Source organism: Filicampus tigris, chromosome 2 (assembly GCF_054856515.1).
Source record: "Filicampus tigris isolate MCC_2025a chromosome 2, RoL_Ftig_1.0, whole genome shotgun sequence".
Classification (NCBI taxonomy): domain Eukaryota; kingdom Metazoa; phylum Chordata; class Actinopteri; order Syngnathiformes; family Syngnathidae; genus Filicampus; species Filicampus tigris.
In genome coordinates this window covers 10,829,761-10,851,889 of record NC_141218.1, presented here as the reverse complement: position 1 = coordinate 10,851,889, position 22,129 = coordinate 10,829,761, and the positions used below count along the sequence as shown (strand labels likewise).

Here is a 22,129-nt window from a genome sequence, read left to right as displayed (position 1 = left end):
GGAATGACACCTCAAAACGGATTGTAATATGAGAGTATATCAGAGTATGACAATTGGATTTTAAGTGTACTGTCATTTTTTTTTCATTTGTCTATTGTGCTTGAAGAATGTAGGGGGCTTCTTATGAAGTCATCTGTGAACAGTTTCAGATTGTGAAACAAAGTGCACAATATGTCAACAATTAAAGCATTTCCAGTCACTGATATTTTTAGTTAGTGTTATGATTTCTAAGTAAAATGTGTGTAACTTGTGGGACTTCAAATGTTAGACAAAGCCCCGTGTAACATGAAAGCCTTCATTAGGAAAAAAAAAAAAGTGTGACTAATGTCCATTAAAAAATGTGAACTTGAGCTCATGGAACAACTTCATTTTTACCTGGTGTTTCTTATTTCACCCTCTCATGTGTCTAAATAGAATAACCAATATTACAAGCACCTCCCAACACCACATATGTGGCAAAAACTGACAAAACTGCAGTGAAGTCTCTGTCTCCTATGACGGTGTGAGAAAGGAACAAATGAATCACTGTTTTATGCTCCCGAAGGAGATAAAATAAAATAGGTAATTGTTGTAATTGTTAATAACAGTAAATAAAATGCACTTACAGCAAAACAATGTACAATCAATATTGTGCATATTAACCAACATTCTCTGAGGAATAAGTGACTACATTATAAGCACTGTTTCATTTAATTGGTCATTAAAGTAGCAATAAATAATTTGTTGTTTGTTTCCCTATCATTGATAAAACAGTTTATGTTGCAGATATTTTTGCTATGGTAATTGAACCTCCCTCACGGAATGAATGAAGTATCTGTCTCTCTTTGCCACTTTACTAGCAAAACCGCAAGTGGGTGCATCCTGTTGATATGCAGCTTCCTGTGTGCAGGTCAACTATTGCTGCAGCTCAGAGAGATGTCAGTCCTCAAGGAGTGATCACACCATTCCTCAAGATAGCATCATTATTGTCACCATGAGTGGTGATGATATCTTCCAATTGTTACGTCAACTATATAAAGGATGAAAGTGTGACACCTAGTGGCTTCAAGTGGTGCTGAAAATGTTCACAGCCTGCACCAACTAACCAGAATGCAATAAACTTCAGTTCAACAATTAAGTCTTCGGTTAGTGAAAGTTTGCCGTGGCGATGACCTGAACCGCATCATGGTAGGGTGATGGTAATATTTTGCCCCTACAATGTAGCTCATTGAGTTACATATCTGAAATTATCTTTCCCCATTGTGACGAATGGAAATGCCATTAATCAACTTCAGCTCCCCATAAAACAAAAACAAAACGTTCTGTTTTTTTTTTTTTTTAAATAAAATACACTCTACAGCAAAGGTATAAATCTCATGGCCCGAGGGCCAGATCTGGCCTGCCACAACATTTTATGTGGCCCGTGAAAGCAAATTGAGCATGTAACCTTCCATGATGCTTGATAAAATTTGAACCAAAACTTTATCATCTGTAATGCATAAAATGGAGATATTACAAGCATTTTCGTGTGACCAAATCCATGATTAAATTAATTTAAACAATAGTTGAACAAGGCATTATTGTTGACATCTGTTTTTAAAACTAGTTATCTATCAATTCCTTCAGCAGTGTATACGTAATATGTGGAGATGATTAAACATTTATATGGCTTGACAAAATTCAGTCATTAAAGGCCCTCCAAGGGAAACCTTAACTACAATGTGGCCCACAATAAAAATGAGTTTGACACCCCTGCTCTACAGGAACATAACATAATTAAATAGAATGTAAAAATTGAACAGTTTATGCACCATAATATCACACTTCAATGCCTGCTCACTGACATTGTGCTCCTATTTGTGTATGTGCCTTGGTCACCAGTTGTCAGTGTAATACAGTACACAGTACAATACACGAAGAAGAGTTTTGCAACCAAGTGACTCATCTAAAGACTTTTTTCATGCCTGTGAGCATTGTTATACTGTCTGTCCCAATGTACTGCTGCATCATTTGTGTTCAAACATCCAATGCTTAAATGGGTATGACACTGCAACATCAAAGCTACCATCGCTAGCCCGTCTGTGGTGTTTTGCATTGAGTCTTAGCATTAAGCTAGCAAACTTTGGTAAAACAAGGTTATTTGATTAGATTAAATACATAAATAATAAAATGAAATCATCACAACACAATGTCTACAGATTTTGTATGTAGCAAAAGGTTGTTTTATTTTTATTAATTTTTTTTTAAATTTTATTTCTTTTAGTTACAGTGTATAAGAAAATACATCGGTCACTGACCTGTGATCCGTGAGGATGGAGACGGCTGACGGGTGGCTGGAGCAGTAGGCCAGGTAAAGGGACTTGATCTGACACATCACATTTAAGAAGCATCCAGCCAGCCGCTGTTGTCCTTCTGGGACTCTGCAATGACAAAGTCAAGGTCAGAAGAGTGGCGTGACAATGGAGAGCAATAAGAAAAGCAGACAAAGGAAAGCTAAAGGGGACATCCTGTTTTATTTCCCTAGAGGTCTATAAAGATGATCTTGGGCAATAATAAGAAAGTGGAAAAAAACGCAGCTTGTGTTAGATTACATCAGAGCAGGTGTAGTAACGACTGTTGTGATCAGTGAATGTAAAGTCAAATTGCGGTCTTCATTCCCTCCCTCAAGAATGAAAAGTATCGATAAACGATGACTTACTTTGTACATTCCTCCAAAGAGACAACCAGGCCCTGCTGGAAGGTGAGGATTTCCTCAAGGTTTCCACACAGGGTGGCGCTGTCTGCACTGCTCAGCCTGCACACATCATTGAACAGTCAAGTAACTAATATTCCCATAGGCTAGAGAAAAGGTGGCAAACGTAATCAAATTCTGTACTTGGTATATGACTAGAACAAATACCGTCTTTTACGACCTTGTTTAGTACTTGTATTGGCAAGAAAGCAATAAATAAATCGCTGGACACAGCTTTACTGCAAACTCAATTCTGACAATAATCAGGACTGAATTGACGACTGTTCATTGGCGGAATGGACATTGACCGGTGAGAAAAAAAGCCTTCTTCTCTTACTTGTCGCTGGCTTGCAACGGTCGCAGGTAACAACTCAGCAGCGTTTGCAGCTCTTTGACGAACTCTCGCTCGTGTTCCAAGATGTCCTGCACCACCTGAAAGAAGTGCAACACACATGGTGAGCTGCATTGCATGACTTGTTAGTCATAGAACTAAATATACTTATTTGCTTGTTGTTATTTTATTGGATTATTTTATTTCTTAATATGCTTAATAGCTTATTTAATGTAATTTTCCATTTTGACATGCAATGAAAAATATCAATCAATCAATCACATTTTAGCATTTTCATACATAAAAATGCAACTCAAACTGCTGTAAAACATCCAAAGAAAAACATTTAAAAAATATAATAAAAATAAATAAATAAATAAATAAAAAATAAAAAATAAATAAAAATAAAAAAATCCGTTCATGCCCTCCCTCTCAACAAACCCAAGACAGATATCCATTAGTACACCAGCAATCATTCAATATGCGGTTTGGTGTGGATGCATTTTTTTTTTGGAACAAACAAGGCAGTGTGGATGGAAACTCTTTTCCACGCAAAGATGGGGACTTTTTTTTTTTTTTTAAAGCCTGGCTATATGTAAACAAGGCCTAAGATGCTCTCTCCGGGCTATGCAACTGTACCTTTATATCCCTTGTTTGATTAATTTGATTTTGAAATTGGTGCCAAGGAACTGTTTGTTGTAATTGTTAACTTTTTAGCTGTTACCTAAATTGTATACAAGAAATGGTAATGATTAATCTTATCAGTTAGTGAAAACACTCAGTCAAACAATGTGAAACTGTTCTATCGACCTATTAAAAAAAAAAAAAAAAAAGTACATTCAATGTATTTTTGCTGTAAACTCACCACACTGTAGTAGCTCTTGGTCAGCTGAGCTCCTTTAGGAGACACTGTTTTTTCTAGGAGGGAGATATTGACAATGATGAGAGTCTTTTAATGCAATGATTACCAACCACTGCGCTGTGACACATCATCAGATGTGTCGTCAAACAAGATCACATTTCACTTAGTTGGTTCGGAAATTCTCTTCAAAATCAATACATAAAATGTAATTTCTCACTTTTCCCCAGATGGGTTTTTTTGAGTTTTTCCTTGCCCTCCTGGGGGTTAAGATCAGGGGATGTCGTGTATATGATCTGGTGCATATGTGAAGCCCTTTGAGACTTTCCTGTGATTAAGGGCTATATAAATAAATTTGATTTGATTTGAGACTTTTTTTCTTTTGGTAAAAGTAGCGTAGCCGTCACTCGCCACCCCATCCGACTCACCACAGGCCTTGATCTCGCGCACGTAGTTGCTGGGGAACCATCCCGTCTTTCCGTTGAGGTTCCCCTCCCACCAGCCGCCTTCTTCCTGCCGCGTCACGATGATGACGTCGCCTTTGCCGAACGACAGCTCGTCCTCGTTGTTCTGCTTGAAGTTGAAGCGGGCCTTCACCATCAGCTGCCCGCTGCTGCCGCTGCCATTCTCTGACATCTCCTGTCAAGCGAAGGTCAAATACAGTTCACTCATAAAGGTCATATTGCCTCTTAGGTTTCATTCTGCCATTAAAATGGAAAGCCGAATATCCTGAAATTTTTGTGATTGGCGTACATGAGCTTGTAACAGAACAAGAGAGAAGAGGCAGAACATACCGCAGATTTGGATTGTCGCCGCAGAGAGCCTTTGGACTTGGCAGAGGAGATTGTGTGCGAGGATGCCGTCGGACTAAGTGATTGGGAGCCGGACTGCGGACATGACCTCTCTGCAGCACTGTCTGTGGATACAAAATATGCAGTCTTGGTTATCTTGTGTTTGCTTGTCTTATTCAAACTGGACAGTCAGTAACTCTTGGCGTGGGGTGAGTGTGCCTTCTTGACACACCTAAAGTAAATCATATCGACGGCTGAATTTCTGACTTTTGAGATGAATTGACGTCCAAGATGTGTTGCCACTATTCTCTCTTCGCCTATTGAAATTTTACAGTGAGACGTTGAGACTTGGGCAACACAGTTTGAAGTGATTAGTACGACTGGCTCACACAGTTGTTGCTTTGCAAGTTGAAGTTCCGTCAAGGCTTTCTATGAAAGAAACGTAGATGCCAGGCAGCTTTGGAGCACGTCTGTGGCCCCGGCAGAGTCGGCGTCGGCACAAGGGGGCACATACTGCCGCTCAATAAATATTTAATAATCCATCTCAAAACATGCAAAAGAGCGCAATGTGGCCTGTAACGGGGCTGCCATGGCCGCCGGCAACATGAAGTAAACATAACCTAAGAGGTTACAATCGTACATTGTGGCTGGTTGCAACTAATGTTGTTATAGTTAACAAAAACTAACAAAATAACTAAAACTAAAATTGAAAAAAACATTTCCTTTAACAAAATAAAATAAAAATGCTTTTTAGAAAACAAAAATGAACTGAAATTACATTTTATGTTTATAAAAACAACTGTATAATCAGCAAAATTGTCTTTCATTTTCATCTTTGTCAATTAATATCATACATGAACTTCTAGGGTGATATTAAAATTTTTGGAGTACTTTAAAAATGTATTTCTGTCAACAGCCATGTGAGAATTGTAGTTTACTTTACCTGATTACACAATACTTTTTTTTTTTTTTATCTTGCACTCACCAAATACTCCACGTACTAAAAAAAGACAAAAAAAAAAAAACAAACTAGAACTAATAAAAACTAAACTAAAACGAATCATTCTTGACAAAAAGAAAATCTAACAAGCCTGCTCTAAAAAAAATAATTGAAAATAACTGAATTGAAAAACAAAAGTCAAAACCAAACAAAAACTAACAATAATGAAAAATCCCAAACTATTATCCTGGTTGCAACTAATCTCCACTGTCAATGATGTCATGATCAAAACCAATAACACTGAAAAAAAGATTGCTGAATTTACTCAATTTTATTTTGTCAAGTGGTTTCACAAAATAAAATAATCTGTATCCAGATGCATTTTTAAGGTAGGATGTATAGTCTGTTTAAAAAAACCAATTCATCTGGATTCAGATGATTTTATTTTGTGCAACCACTTGACAAAATACAATTGAGTAAATGATGCACAGCATTTTTTTTCAGTGTACAAACCATAAATATCCAAATCTGATGTATTCATTTAATGTAGCTGTTGAGTCTGCAGCAGCCTTTTCTCTCTGACAAGAAAACGCTGACGAAATAACACTGAGGCAAAGGAAAGAAAGTGAGCAGAGACCAGTTCTACCTCCTGGAGCAATTAGCCCCAAAGCATTGCAGGCCCACAGCACTGTAAATATTTTAAATTGCAACTTTAAAGTAGAGTGGGTGTGTGTCTCTCTGTCTCTGTCTCAAGGCGATATTAAAGTTCACATTATTGATTCCGTGTAACACCAAGGCCTCATTTGAATGGAAAATGAACAAAGCAGGATATTAGTCTTGCATCAAGCACGGCAGGAAAATATGGCACCCAGCAGGACACAAACACACACCAGCTGGCCTCTGCCAGTAAAGCCAATCGGCTTGATCAGATGTTGCATGACACAAATTGAGCAACACAGACTGTGTTGTTGACGCTTAACCCACCAAGTAGTACAGTTTGCCGCAGTACGATTTGAAATGGCAAAACATTGAGCTGACTAGTGTTTCCCTGTGGAGTGTGCAATGATAGCGGCATACACTACACGACAAACACAGTACAGCACTGAGCCTTTCCTCTTCGACTTCATACAATTTGAACTGAATTGAATGCTTTACGTTTTATTATCATGTTTGTTCACATACATCAAAAACCTCTCGTAAAACCTAATAGAGTATCCGTTCATTACGCTCCATTTACACACTATCTAGTGAAGTAAAAGTAAAATAAATGAAGTGCATTCAAAACAAAGAACTAGATGGTCCAACTCTTTTAAAAAAAAATACAGTGGGCATTCTCCAATAAGGTCAGCTGAATTAATTTGCAAACTATGCAGGGAAAAACATCATAAGCGAAGACCATGTTTAGCCCACGTTGAGATCTCAAGTACTGTTAAAATGTAAGCAGCAAGAAAGTTATCCAAATAAACCCATGACCGGGTGGTCTTAAGACAAAACTTCCCTGCGGCGGACCGATGAATATGAACCCAAAGTTTATATTGCAATCACATGACTGCAGTTAGGTACAGATTTGCTCCTGATTATAACAACAGTGGCAAAAATTTTGCATTCATCCCCATTCCCTTCCTGTTATCACACGAGAGAGACTATTCTCTGTCAACCAGGGACGTGCGGTCAGGGTAGGCAAGTGAGGCAGTGCCGCTCCCTGTTGGCTGTTCTCTGCATGTCAAGAGTTTAAAAAAATAAATAAAAAAAATAATATATATATATATATATATATATATATATATATGATTAAATTTAATTACTGCATGTTCCATTTAATTCTATGGTCCGTGCTTTACATTGATTTTCTAATATACAGCACGTATTTTATCACACATGTTCCGCAGATGTTGACGTTCAACAGTCTATTTCATGAATGTTTCATAAATTTCACTCTGACGCCCTGACACCGCTCTGAGAGTATATGTGTTCTGAGAGGGAGAGCATGCTTCCCTTCCATTAATTTCCCAACGCAGAATATGTTATAAACCAGTGTTTTTCAAACTTTTTGATTCAAGGCACATTTATTTCATTGAGAAAATCCCGCGGCACACCATCAGCTGAAATTGTGAAAAAAAAAGATGATTTTAACAATATAAGTGTTATATTGTTTATATAACATTTTTTAACATTGAAGAACGACATTATAACGTCTTGAATAGGAGTTAAATAAACACAAAGAAAAAAATATTTTAATGTTTCATATTGATACCTACTCAGTGAAACATGAGCCTGTGTGGATAAACATGCGTCACTAATTCGCTTGTCTCTAAACAAAGATAATTGGCTACCTGCTGCTGCCACCTGCTGGTATGGAAGAGTACTACAATGAAGTAAAGACATGATTACACTGCCAGGCGTTAGACCGCACAGGCACACAAATTACCGTAGATAATTTCCCACGGCACACCTGACAATATCTCGCAGCACACAGTTTGAAAAACACTGTTATAAACGAATCAGCGGCTCATTTTTGAACTGCTTCCATCTGTACTGCCTGACGCACTGGTTTTAGGCCCTCCTTTTTGGAGGAACTCTGAATAACCAAACAGCCACATTTGAACAACGCACTCTCAGTTTCCGAATGGTCTGAGTGAAGCAGTGCACACTCTTGAGCATATTTCCGAACGCACCCACGATGATTAGGAAGTAGGGATTTTTGGTGCAAGAGTGAGTTCTACTCTTTTTGGTCTGTTTTTTTGCCAAATTACTTTCCCCCCCAAAAATGCAACTTGGACTCAAGAGTGACTCATGTCTTTTTTTCTTCTTCATGATGTATTTTTTTGGACTGGTGCGACTTGTACTGCGGAACGACTTATAGTCCAAAAACTATGGTAGCTTTTGTGTTCATTGAAACCCACTCCTGTTATTACGCAGGAGAGACAATTATGTCAACCAATTAGCAGACGACAACGTACCAAAAAGGATTTTAGCATTACATTTAGGTCACAGTAAAGTGGTTCACCCGCTTGACTTCAAATACCACCGGGATATTACTCAAGATCTTTGAAAAGTGAGTCTCCTTATTCACAAATGACTTTGTTTCTTGAGGAAGGACGGTCCATTAAAAAGCAGAAGAAGCTTCCAAGAAGTCACCGTGACCTCTGTGCCATTTTGTTTTTGTCGCAATTATACAGCCCACATGAATAATTGATTAATTGTGGAAAAACTGTTGCGGCGATCGATGGTGTAAATTCACCGCGGCCTTGTTTGTGAAGCAGCGGGATGCAGGAAGGTCACGGAAGGACGGCGCAGGCGACTCTTACCTTGCGTGGCAAAGTTGACGGCCAGCAACGTGGTCAGGACCTTGCCAAAATTCTCCCCGCTGTACAGGCACTCAGGCTCAAACCCCTGGATAAAGAAAAGACACACAAAAAAGCTGCAAATCACTTTAAATATGTGTGTCACGATTACAAACAGGGTGCTGTATGCCAATAATTGGATGCACAATTGAACACTCACTGGAATTAAATGAGCCTGGGCCGTACACAGATAATTACATGGACATGAAGCATGACCCATATTCTGCGAATTAGCAGTCTATAAAACAGCCAGACACCATTACCATTCACTGCACACGCACACTGACGCTTTCTTGCCGCGTCTCGGGGCAGCTATCTCATTTCCTTCCGAGCCTTGGGTTTCACATTTTAAATAAAACATCTTAGGGAGTTTGAGTGGCACAACTTCGATATTGCGTTGTCAAAGGACCATCACATCATCTTCATAATCATTAAATCCTGCAATGAAGCGTACGCATACAAAAGTGTACTAACCCATATTCCTGGTGTCGTATTAGGAAATTGCCAAAGGCATCATTTGTATTTGGGGTGATCTTAGCGAACCAAAATCTTGCATTTTGATAAAAAATTTCTCTTCAGGTCTTGATGAATACACTCATGAAAACAATACCTGAATTATTTCCAGCAAAAATATTCCAACTCATTTGGCATGACGAATGTAACTACTAATACCCAAATCAAAGTCATCGTAATATATTTGGCAGTAGTAGGAAATAACTAAGTACAAATACTTTGTTACTGTACTTCAGTCAATTTTTCAGGTATAGGTACTTGTTTATTTCTCTAAAGGTGTTTTACTTTTATTATGCCCTACATTTGAAAACGTCTTTACTTTGTCAAAATAGGCTTGATGTATTTTCCAACCTCTACGGATAACGGCACAACGTGACAAAACGATGTAAACGGCGAAAGATAAGGTCAATCGAGTCTGAGATCTTAACTGAATGAGATCTTGCCACGATATAAACGAAAGTAAAACATTTCACTTTAACTTAACTACCTTTCAGAGTCTGTAATTTTTACCGTTCCATAAATACAGGGGTTGAAACAGTACCTCTACTTTTACCAGCATTTTGATCTACAAATGTCTCATCTTTTACTGAAGTAAAGAGTGTGAATACTTTTTAAATCCAACATGGCATCATTTACTCACCTCCCTGTGCGTTTGTGATACATTCATCCATATTGAATCCATGCGGTACAACACGGCGGCTCATCCAAAAAGGTGTACAACAAGCCCGCAAGACGTCATATGAAGCAAAAATGTGAATCGGCAACAGCCCTAATTTATCGGACATAACAGAAAATCAAGTCCAGCCATGACCACACAGTCACACACGCTAATAAATCATCCCATTCAGCTGAAGCAAGGAGTTAGATGCCTTGAGCAGTTCATGCCGCTTCCTCTTTCGGTGGGTCAGTGCAGAAGTGAAAACAGTATGACTGTCTTCTTTGTGCAGGAATTGGATAAACGGGCACTATTTGCTGTGGTGGCGGGATGAAGAAAGAAAAAAAAGACACGATCACGTCAGTGACCAAAAGATGGGCAGGGCTGGCTTGAGGGCCTCAGGCTGGTTGGCCACGAGCTCCTGCTGGCTTCACAAGGTCTAATTATGGGCTGAGGGGGTCCTCCCAGACATAACAAGCCAGCTGGGCATCAGGCGCTCCACCACTCCACTGTGCAGTGAGTCAGGCTGGCACAAAGCAGATGATGCGATTGAAAACCAGACCACAATTATTTATAAAATTGGAAAGGACGTCTCCAGTGTGGCACACAGCGAAGGGAGAGGACACTCCCAACATCTGCAACACATTCCCTCCATGATAATGGAAGAATTGTTCAAAACAGACCAGGACACTTCATTGCATTACAACTCGTACCACAGCCGTTACTTTCATCGAATTCTTCCACGTCATTTGTATTTTGCTTTTAAACTATTGCTATTCATGAGTTCTAATGTAGTGTTTTGGTTTCCCTTTATTGAATGTCAAGTCACACTGTTGCCATTACGAAAAATATCACAACACATCACTAATCAAAAATGGAACAAAATGCATATACTGTAAAGCTTCAGACACTGTATTTGCTGCTCTTTTGGGAACCTATCATCTGATATTTGCTGAAAAACTCACCTATTGAATGAGTTGAGTGAGTGAGTTTCATTTAGACAAAAGAATTGCAATTACTGTATAAACAATTTGGGAAGTGTCAATTACTGGCAAGTTTTCACTATTTGCGGCAGGGATCGGTCTGTATGTGGTACAAGCAATTGAGACAGACATTTGTTTAGCGCAAGAAGTTGGTAGTTTATCTTATACAAGGCCATGGATGGGGACTAACATGTTTCTCTTGAATGTGTGGCGCTATCCTTGGTAATATTCCCTGCTTAATATACCTCCATGTCACTGCCGTCCCTTTTTTTCCACGCCTTATAGGACCCCAAGGCCCCAATCAGTCAAGCTAAATGTCAACCGCGGTTGACTTTACCTAGAGGCTCCCTGGTTGATCCTGACAGTAGAATATCGATACAATCTCAAAGATCAAGACATGCAAACCTAAGGATCCACAGTCCTCGACAGTGTAACAGCGAATGGCTCGTTAGGTCGGTGGATCCCTTGATCGTTCGGCTTTTATATTTTAGAACTAAAGTGCTATGTGTTACAGGTTACACCTAAGATACATTTTGTGGCAAGATATGCTGTTGAAAGTTAAAATGTCAGTCATGACAAGTTATTGCTAAAGTGTTGTATTGAGTAAAACCTATGCCATGTTCAGTAAAAGTTTTCATTTTTAAACGTTACTTGACTAAAATAGAATACATTTTCATCACAATTGCAAAACAATATGGAATTTAAGTATATATATACTACTCAAAGCAAAGTGCTTGTACTCTAGAGCGGGGGAAAAGTGGTATTGGTGCTTCCCCTATTAAGGAGTAAGAGTAGAAAGTAGTCAAAAAAATACGTACTCAGGTAAAGTACAGATAACTGAAAAATCTACTACAGCACAGTGCGCAATTTGTGTACTTCGTTACTTCCTGATAGACAGCACGCCTGTTTATGTGGCTCACTCCACATGGACGTGCTGGGAAACCCGATACAGTCCAAGCAGGCTGAGCGGATCACAACACTACACAAGCAAGCAGGTTTAAGTCCACTCACGGGAAACGTGCACCGGGGCTAAGAAGGCTAATAAGTCGACGCAGAAACGGTGGCAAGGTTCCGTTGCCACATACAGCCGCAAACTTACCTCCACTTTCAAGGACGAGCATCCTCGCAGAAACTCTCGAATGTTGCCGATGCAGTCGGCTTCGGTTCGCGGATCCGTGCAGTACTGAGCACAAACAGACGGGAGAGGAAAATACCAGCACGTTTCAGCACCGAGAGCAAGCAACACTTTTTTTAAACACGCCGACTTGAAGCTAACGCCATTAAAGTCCAGTTAGAAGTGGTCGCAGTAATGCGAGTTTATGAAATATGGAGTCAATCGGTGTCCTCTTCGTTGAAACATAGCTATTAATGACATCAGCGTCAAGCTAGCGCCGTCATACATGTAAACATCCGCTTATTTATACAACTTTCGAAATAAAATACATCGCACAGTTGCGTTGCTGGTTAAAAACTGAAATGTCGGGCTCTAAATTCAATCATACTGCAAATTATATGCCAACAGAAAGATGTAAGACAATTGGTGCAACAAAACATTGTTGTGAACCAACGGTGCACATGGTTTATTTTTGTACTCTTTTTAAGATTTATTAGCAAATACATGAGGCGATACTCATCTTTTTAAACCTACACAATAATTCCTTGTGCTTATGACCAGTTTGTTGTGCAAAAAATAAAACAATAACTAATTCCGGTATTATTGTTGTACACTTCCTATTTGACACCATCTTCCTGCTTGTCGCAAAATTTACAAAACAAGAGGTCGAAGTAAGCAACCGGGAAGAACCTTCGAGGAGGAAGTGACGAAGCCTGCCTGCAAACTTATCAACTTTACCGTGTATTGGCCTTTTATGTTTAAAATAAACCTCCATTGGCTTTAATAAAACCCAGGACCTATACAATTTGTGGTGTTTAACTGTATTTAGCAGAGCGAACTTTCTTCCGGTTTCTGGTCTCATCGCTGCATAAACGTGGCGTCGAGAATGCGGAACATTATCAAAGTATTTCTTGGCAATAGTGCAGCAAACATTGCCCATTAGCTTTGTCTCATAAACATAAGCGACGTCATTGAAAGCAAAAACTTCGTTGCAACTTATAAAATGGGCGGCCTGTGTGTCTGTGTTCGTATGAAACCCCTCCCTTCGTGTCTAGTATGGGACCACATTATGTCAACTTTTTTTCCCCTCGAGTTCTCTACCTTGGCGGTGAAACCGGGCACAAGCCTCTCGACCAGCTTGCATAGTACGAGGCCATCCTTCAGCGAGGCTTTCAAGAATTCCTCGGGGTCAGCGATGTTCTTCTTAGGGGAGCCGAGCACTCCAAGCGATATCAACCACGTTACGGTCTGCTCCTCGGGGTTCATGGCGCCGTCAGACGGGCATTGCCTTGGCGACGGTCGTCCTCCTCCTCTCTCCGGTGGTCTAGTTCCGTATCGGCGTGCAGTGCGCCCCGTCGCCCCGTAGCCCCGCACTTCTGCTTGAAGTTCGGCAAGAGGCGTCAGATAGGTGGGGGTGGGGGCTGGCTGTGTTACTACATGCCAAAAATGATGATCACCCCTGCTGGTAAGCAGAAACCTCAACAATAGACAGCAGCAGAAGTGCAGCTGCCAAGTTACAGTAATGCTTGGCTTATTAAACTATCAGTACCAGCACAACCAACCCCTTCCAATATATAATTAATTTCATGCAGGATATTATATTGGAACTACTCTAACAGATCCGTGTGCCTTAAATTGGCTGTCCAACAAGAGCAGCTATTTTTTTCACTTAAATCCGTAATTTTCCACCTATTAGTTATTTAACGTTCATCATGCGTCATGTAAACCCACCATAATTTTTGGCTTTAAGATTAAATCGAGGAGAGTATCAGCGCTTGTTTTGGGGAACAGTCACGTTTTTATTGAGCAAAGAATGTCGGCTGTACGTAACAGTACAGATGCGAATGCGAGGAGCCTGTCAACACTCCCACCAATTTGGAGCCGAATGCATCCTGGCGAAGTTAGAAGGGGTGAGAGTCAGTGCTAGAGAAACGCGAGAGACTCAAAACGGGACAGGAGAATTGAACCAATTTGTATGTACGTACGTGCATCTTAATGTTTGATGTGTGATCACGGGAGAGCAGAAACTTTTTGTGTGGTGTTCTGTGAGAGATTATTGGAGCAGACCACACACACACACAAAAACAAAACTGTGAAATGCCTTTTCTCTAGGTGCGGGGTCTGTCACCAACATCCACCCATTATCCAAGCCACGACAACTCAATCTTTTAACATTCGAAAAAATCCAAGCCTATAGCGTGCTTTAATTTTCAGCCTTCCGCTTCGCCTTCATGCACTCCTAGAAGTGTTCTTCTGGGATCCAGCGCAGCTCCATCGTCATGGCCATTTTGATGTTGTCCAGGTCTTCAAAACTGGGCCCCTTGAACTTGGGGAAGAGGAACAACATCTCACTGAGCCGGCGGTCCGGTGAGTAGGGTGGTTGCTCCAGCAATGACCATGTTGTTCTCCGCCAGGAATTGTCGGATGCTCAAGGCATTATGAGCATGCACATTCTCCTGCTGCAATTATACTAAACAAAGCAAATGCAGCGGAATCTCTTGGTGGATCTGGCCCACTCTGAAGGGGAAAACTCATAGTTGGACTTATGTGGCACCAGTCTGAACTTTTCTGTCACACCCTGTACATCTGTTCAACCACTTGACCAACGCTGCATGCATTGACTTGTCGGCTCGGACAGTATGTGACAGACACCGCCACTACACTTGGGCACAGAACTGCAGAAAAATAATGATTTCACTCACGTGAAAGGAGAACCATCCAGAGCTCACCTCAAACTTTGGTTCATGACACAGAGAAAAATGAATTACCACAGACAGCTTTTAACTCGAAAAAACAGTTGGGGGTCACTCGTAAGTCAAGGCACCACTATGCTGTCTGTAGTGGTGCTTGTTGCCGTCTTCCTCTTCCAAGTTGTCACAGTGACTAGGAAGTGAATCTTGATGTATCAGCATATTTTGCAGAAACAAAAACTATTCCAACTAAGCTGCCTTGATGTCTGTAAAACTGAGATCAGATTTCCCTCTAACTATTTTTGACCAACTTTGCATTCATTCCAGAAGACAATCCAACCAGCCAGCCACTTTCAGTCAATATCTTAATTATAACCTTTTCCTGTCCACCCGGGTAGGGAATGACAGATCTGTACAACCCCAAAGGCCTCAAAACGGTTTGTACTGTCATGAAAGTTCAATTCAATTTTGAAGTTCTTTGCTTTCAAAACAGAGTTCATTTTTCAATTTTATGACAACACACCTAGCAGAGCAGGTTTTCGCCATTTATTAAACAATACAACATTTTGAGTGAACACTCAGCCTCTTCTCATTTTCCGGAGGTCGTTCATGCAGTTGTCTCAAGACCTGTGGCAGACACTAACGGAGAACAAGGATTCAAAACATCAACGCACACATAGTCAGGTATGGAACTACCCAAACTAATCAATTAGCCTCATTACCTGCACAAACCGGAACGTGCTCGTCAATGGCCTACTGGTCCGAGCACCAATGGACAGGGTCGTGTTGCGTATCAAGGTTTGCCTTCTGGAGTGTTCATCCTGCAACGACACGACAAAATTAACCTCCGCCCTTCACTTTAGTGTGTATTCATGAAACACAAAAAAATTCATCTTTGCTTTGTAGTCCTTGGTCCCACTGCCTTTCACTTTTTCATGATTGTTTCCAGTTGGGTGGTTGCAATGGCGGTGTTCTTCCAGTGGTGTCCTTTGTTTGAGGAAAAGGTTTCGAGACTGACAATGGACGTTCATGTTATTGTAATTTTATATTGACAAAAAGCCTTGGAAACAGTTTGGACTATAGCATTGAAAGCACTTGTCAATCTTGCTTACTTTAAAGTAATTAGTGTAAAAGGATCTCCATTTTCAGGGTTCAGCTGGCAATGAAAAAAATGATAAGCCTTCGTTGTGGGCAAGGGACAAAAGGTCTTAGCTTGCCTCGGAGCTCGGTGCAGTTGTGACAAATTTAGCTACAATCAAAAAGGCGCATTGAGGTTGACATCCATTCTTTTTTTGTTGTAGTCCTTTGAAGCACTACTGCCTTGAATTGAGTGACGACTGCAATAGAGGAACAATGAAAGGCATGTACAGATGTGAAACAGAAGAGGTTTGCTTTGCTTACCAGCAGTTGCCTATGGGTTCTTGTAGGATAGAAGCTTGCATTTGGCTGCTCTTGCCTTTGGGTTTTGTCGTAGCATGCCAGCGATTGGCTCTAGGATGATGGATCCATTTCCGAGGGAACTACATTGGAACATTTTGACAGTGACATTTGCCTAATCCCTTTAACACAACAGTGACCAATTTCTCTGAAGTTCCACACCAACTAAATTTTACAGAGACTTGTTCTAAGGAGATGCTGTTCTTTTTTTAAATTCATGTCCAGCCTTTTGGTCTTGATGGAATATTGATGCTCATTGCTCAGGGTACAACTAATATTTTTATTAAGAGTAGGAAAGCCAAACTTATAGGGCATTGTAGATTGCAGCAGCAGTGAACGTACCAAAAAAAAAAAAAAACCACTCGGTAATTATCATTACATGAGTAAGATATATGTATATATATATATAAAAAAAAAAATTTAAAAAACGTGAACACATACGAAAAATTGGGAAAGTCTAGATACATTTTAAAGCTAAAACTCAATCCACAGATTTAAACATGGTGGGATTTCTTTTTTGTCAGGCTTCTCCCACAACGCTTTCAACGCTGAAAGAATACTTGTATCTGCTTCCGAGACTTCCATGTCCATTCTAATATCTGTTGCGAGCCATGCCTCTGTCGGGTCGACTGCCTCCACGGCCGCCGCGTGGCCCTCCGCGGCTTGAGCCGTACGAATCGCGAGGAGGGTATCCTCTCTCGCCAGGGGGAGCAGCCCTCTCTTGCCTACCCATGCGCTCGCCACGGGGAGATGGGTAAGGCTCACTCCGACTGCTGTAACTGTCGCGCCCGCCATAGCCATCCCGGGAACTGCCGCCATAGTCGTCGTAACGACCACTTCCGCTGCCCCCACCGAAGGACGGTGGGGGGCCCCGTGAAGGTGGGGCGCTGCGAGAGTTACCTGCAGGGTCAACGGGTCAGGTAATTGGCAAGATACAATTGACATTTTGTTGTTCTCGCAGGTTTGGTTCTCTTTCTTTGCCAGTACATTGAATTCTGTGATGCACTAATTGAGCAGATGGTCGTATTTACATGTACCATCTGTTGTTGGTGGTGATGGTAGGTCTAAATTGAACGCGTTCGTTGCAGACATTTGGGGGCAGTTAAGATCCAGCCACATGGAGTACTCAAGTTATTTGTTTCAACATGCCATTGATTTCTGAGGACACTTCTCCTTTTTAGAGATCCAAGTTTTCAGAGTAGTCTTGATGGTTATTTGTGAAGGACACTCCTTGAGGGAGAGCTTTTTGTTGGGCAACATTCTGTTCTGTGGTTTCCAAGGACTGTATCTGGCTCCTTATGGTGGTCAACTCAGGCCATATTAACAACATTTCTGAGGTACACTTATCTTTGGAAGACTGCAGTGGTAATAGGAATTGGAAAAACGGATGCCAATGCTTCATCAAATAATTGCTGAAAAACTATCGTTTGTTGACAGCAGGAAAGTGAATTTTAAAAGTTGTTTCCTTTGGGTTGTTCTTTCATGGAAACAAGGGTTGGTTATCTATGCAGGTCCTCTTCATGCCACTGTTGGTTCATCTTAGACCTGTGTAGAAATATCTTACCGTAACCATCAAACGAGTCTCGGTATGAGCCGCTGCCTCCGCCGCCGCCGCCGCCACCACCACCACCACCACTCGAACGGTCCATGTAGCTTCTGGAATCCCGTCCTCCACCATAGCCATCACGGTCACTGGAATAAGTACAAAAAGTTACATGGTGATTGTGTGGGATTCTGGGATGAACCATTGCTATGCACCCAAATCGTGGGAGGAACGGTTATGCTGACTTCACTACTGCGCGTCAACATTTAAAGCTTGATGTAGTCTAGTCTCGGGCTTTTGGCATCTTGTCTTCCAGTCAGACAATTTACAGAGATTTCAACTCATCCTTCTGATGCATAATGACTACTTTATGCAACACGCACCAACATCACAACACAGCTGTACTATGCCACAAGCGTGTCAAAGTATTTTCGAAAAAATGACAGTGGTAGCATGGTCACTTTCAAAATATATCCTAAAATACAATAAAAGCACATGTGAAATAGAAAGTCGAGAAATAATCAATTTTTTGGAGCCTGCCAATGATGCGACCATCTTACAACACGCTATGCTACCGAATGGTTCAAAGAGAAACCCCAAGGCCAAAGACTTACTTGTAACCCCTTGACATTGAGCCATAGTCATCCCGGGAACTGGAGTAATCGCGGTATGAATAATCCCTGGGAGGAGGTCCATAGTCCCTTGAATCTCTTGAGTTATAATCTCGACTGGAGTAGCTGTCAAAGATTAATCAAATTCAAACTAGAAACGTTCACTGAAGAGCATTTTAAATGGTTAATGCTTTCTACAAACATGTGGTGCAATGCATGAGGCTACAAATACAATTATAACATGTATGAGGAGACTGAGGATAAGATAAAAGATTTCAAGTGCCCTACCCATCCTTTGAGTAATGGTCATCTCTGGGTGATGGATAGTCATCCCTTCTGGACATCATGGAGTCTCTGCGAGGGGGTGGACCATAGGGGTCCCTATCCCTTGACATCGGGGCTGAAAAGCAAAGTGATGACATAAACATTTTGTCTTTAAAGTACAATATTAGGGGTGCAACGATTAAGAGGCAACTAATGGATTATCAAATTAATTGATCAAAATATTTAGATAATACAGTCCTTTTGAGATCTTTTGTTTAAAACTGTCCAAATCCTTGGAATTTCAGACAGTCAACAGGAAATATTCTAAAACATTTTTGGGAAAAAAAAACTTTTGCAATCATCTGCTTATTCTTTTGAAAATAATGATCACCATTTTAGCCAAGTATCTGACATATTACAGACCAAACCAGTAAATGGAGTATTTTGTCTGTGTATTTTATGAACTTTCAATTTAAAATTGCCTATTTGTGAATATAGGGATGGATTTAAAAAAAAAAAAAAAAAAAAAAAAAATCGGTCTCGCAATTGATTATCAAATTAATCGTTAGTTGCAGCCTTATACAATATACTTTATTTAGAGGACAAAACGTACGTCTGTTCATTGGACCAGATGGGGCAGATCTCTTGGGTGGGGGGCCTCCATTGCGCATTGGGGGTCCTCTCTTCATCGGAGGGGGGCCTCTTGATGACATCCCCCCCTTAAAGAAGGGTTCTCCATGATCATCGTCATAGTAGTCTGCACGCACAAAAGACAACACAAACAAAACAAATTGAGTGAAATTCCATTCAAAAGTTCACAAACTGAAGTTTTACCTCTGGATGGGCCTCTCATCCCGCCTCCCCTGGATCCACGGAGGCCCCTGGGCGGGCCACGGCTGCGAGGGTGCATGGATGGGGGTCCTCGTCTGCCCCCAGACTCATAATTGGGCTTGGTAGCCTGCTCCACTTTAATTGCCTTGCCATCAAGTGACTGCAGTACAGAAAAATGAGACCCCATTTCAAAATCAATTATTTTATTCAGCACTAGAATGCATTAGTTACTGTATTAGAAACAATCCATACCTTTCCGTTCATCTCACGTGCGGCATCCTTTGCATCGGCTGGACTATCGTATGTCACAAATGCAAAACCCCTTGACTTGTTTGTTTCACGGTCTTTCATCAGAAGAACTGGAAATACAGGAAAAATGAGTAAGCACAGTACACGGACATGCCAACAGGTAACTTAGTCAAATGATATGGTCTCTAGTTTGGCAAATGTAGAATAATAACTGGTAGGATATATGAGAGAAAAAAACTACTACTTATTACTGGGCTTTGTACTAGTAATTGTAGCAGTAATCAGATTGGCTCCCTCCTGTTAGAAAGTTTGTAACTGCATCCAGTTGTGTCGTTTTGTGTTACCTAATCATTATTGAGCCAATTGTGGATACACAACTAAATTGCCATTGACTGGCAGAGAATTCAATTGTCTGTCACTGTCACTATATGTCGCTGGCAATTAAGTATTGTAGAAGCAATTGGATGAAGTTAGATTTTTATGTTCTTGGAGTATTGTTGTAAGAGGTGCAAGAATAAATTGATCAACAACTTATGTATCAAATTAATGAACAACTATTTTAATATCAATTCACTTTCTAGACTAGAGACAAACTTAAAATTATCCAGAGCTGCCAAATTTCAGCCTCTCAACAGTAAACATTCTCAATTTCTGTAGTCTTCCCTGAAAGCACACTTATCATTCTTGTTTAATCTAAATAAGAAATGTGCGCATGTCTGTCCTCTGGAAAACAATGATTAACATTTTTGCCAATTTAGTATATTAAAAACAAACAACAGCAAAATCGATCATGATTGTGTGAAATTACCACGATCAATTCAGTCAATCAGTTTTCAGGAATGTTAATTTATTTAGTAATTTACGATTTACAATCATAAAATCTTGTTTAAAAAAATTAAACCTATGACTTGAATGTCATTAAGGGCATTGCTTTTAAATTCATGCATTCGATGCCATTTATGACTTGCTTAAGGACCCTTCCAAAGCTTAGTGTTCGGATCATGCCTGCCCTTTTGTCCTTGCATTCAGAGACTACTTTTTTTTCTAAATACAAATTAAAACTCGACAAGCTAAGCGTGATCGCCGTCTCCATGCTGAACTAACACGTGTTACGTTTTTTCAACAATACACGCTGTAGGGATAAGCTGCAACTTAATAACAAATGAGAAAGTGAGGCTCTTGTGAACCGATGATAACATGGAAAACAAATTCACACCTTGAACAATCCTGCCATATTTGCTAAAGTACTGCTCCAGGGCCTTCTCGGTGGTCTCGGTATTCAACCCGCCGATAAACAGCTTGCCTGGTCGGTCTGCTTCCGCCATGCTGCACAAAATTCAACCTTCACAAACAAAAAAGTCGAAAGAATTCTAAACACGGTTCAAGTGTGTACCATATTGTGTAAGTATAGAGACGTAAGGCGTGAGTCACCTACCTTTCTTGGGTTGTTGAATAAGCAAAATGGCGATAAGCGTACCACCCCCGGGCTGTAGCGCGTTTGTTACTCGACGCGCGAAACAAAGCGGGCTATTGATTCGTGTCGTGAACGACAAGATGTCTTTCCGTCGACAACTGAAAATGTTGTAAATGAAACCACGGCTCTTGTTGATGTAGCACCAATTAAGCGAAAGGCGCCACTATAGTGAAAAGAGCCCTTTTCAACAAGCGTGCTCAAGCTCCACCCCTTCTTCTTCGCCGCCTTTTTACTGTTTGGGATTGATTGGCTGGTGGCAATCAGGGTCCAGGCGCATTACTGCTACCTATCGGACTGGAATCCGAAAGACAGGAAAGTCAGGAGATAAAATTTAATGTAAAAGATGTGTTATGCATGCCTGTCAATTTAATATGTAATAGACTAATAGTGTTGAAAAAAAAATGGAAACTGAGGCACTCAAAGTATTTTGGATTAAAAGGCCTTTATTTTAACATGGCCATGTTGAGTGCCTCAGTTTCCATTTTTTGAAGTCCTGCATTGATCCCTCGACTGAAGAGCACCAAAGAAACAGTTTTGAGAAAACTCAAAACATCCGAGAAGCACTCCTATATGCATTGTTTGCTTGGAATCAAATGTAATAAAGTGTTTCTGGTTTGAGCCACTGTGAACTAGAGAGATTTAACTCATTTTTGTCATTCTGAGATTAAGTGCAGAAATATTTTATGCACGTCAAATCAATGTTATTTATATAACTCTTTAAGAACCACAGCGGAAAGATAGTGCTGTACATAATCACAAGAATCAAATTTCAATATAAGACTATTTAACA

The 22,129-nt window shown here is 40.4% G+C and overlaps 2 protein-coding genes across 6 annotated transcripts in view; both read right to left on the bottom strand.

The window, feature by feature from the left end:
• Positions 1-13,859, bottom strand: part of arhgef6 (Rac/Cdc42 guanine nucleotide exchange factor (GEF) 6) — a 25,115-nt gene extending 11,256 nt beyond the window's left edge. For 2 of the 3 annotated variants that reach the window (XM_086012605.1, XM_086012614.1), the window contains exons 1-9: positions 13,342-13,859; positions 12,226-12,309; positions 8,940-9,024; positions 4,695-4,816; positions 4,329-4,539; positions 3,907-3,959; positions 3,048-3,142; positions 2,678-2,773; positions 2,277-2,399 (exon numbers count right to left, since the gene is read on the bottom strand). In XM_086012605.1, the coding sequence (XP_085868731.1) occupies positions 2,277-2,399; positions 2,678-2,773; positions 3,048-3,142; positions 3,907-3,959; positions 4,329-4,539; positions 4,695-4,816; positions 8,940-9,024; positions 12,226-12,309; positions 13,342-13,506 (1,034 nt within the window). In that variant the 5' untranslated portion in view covers positions 13,507-13,859. Of the gene's footprint in view, positions 1-2,276; positions 2,400-2,677; positions 2,774-3,047; positions 3,143-3,906; positions 3,960-4,328; positions 4,540-4,694; positions 4,817-8,939; positions 9,025-10,128; positions 10,543-12,225; positions 12,310-13,341 lie in introns of those variants that run through there. The other variant, XM_086012621.1, reaches the window with a different exon arrangement.
• A 1,603-nt stretch (positions 13,860-15,462) lies between these two features.
• Positions 15,463-21,578, bottom strand: rbmx (RNA binding motif protein X-linked). Of its 3 annotated transcripts, XM_086024114.1 has the most exons (11): positions 21,301-21,577; positions 21,082-21,207; positions 19,869-19,975; positions 19,620-19,776; positions 19,399-19,542; positions 18,810-18,921; positions 18,525-18,647; positions 17,932-18,059; positions 16,332-17,267; positions 15,653-15,751; positions 15,463-15,569 (listed from the first exon to the last, which is right to left on the bottom strand). In XM_086024114.1, exons 2-9 carry the CDS (start codon positions 21,188-21,190, stop codon positions 16,960-16,962), a joined length of 1,188 nt encoding a protein of 395 aa, XP_085880240.1. In that variant the 5' UTR covers positions 21,191-21,207; positions 21,301-21,577; the 3' UTR covers positions 15,463-15,569; positions 15,653-15,751; positions 16,332-16,959. The 3 variants fall into 3 exon arrangements, with proteins under 3 accessions (XP_085880240.1, XP_085880241.1, XP_085880239.1); XM_086024115.1 differs by having other exon boundaries at positions 15,653-17,267; positions 21,082-21,191; positions 21,301-21,578; XM_086024113.1 differs by having other exon boundaries at positions 15,653-17,267.
• Between the last annotated feature and the right edge of the window lie 551 nt (positions 21,579-22,129).

Coding starts and splice junctions, on each gene's coding strand:
- rbmx (XM_086024115.1), bottom strand. CDS start 21,190: ATGGCGGAAGCAGACCGACCAGGCAAGCTGTTTATCGGCGGGTTGAAT. Junction 19,976..21,081: donor ATATGGCAGGATTGTTCAAG/GTGTGAATTTGT, acceptor CTGTATTTCCAG/TTCTTCTGATGAAAGACCGT. Junction 18,648..18,809: donor GACCATTACTCAAAGGATGG/GTAGGGCACTTG, acceptor AATCTTTGACAG/CTACTCCAGTCGAGATTATA.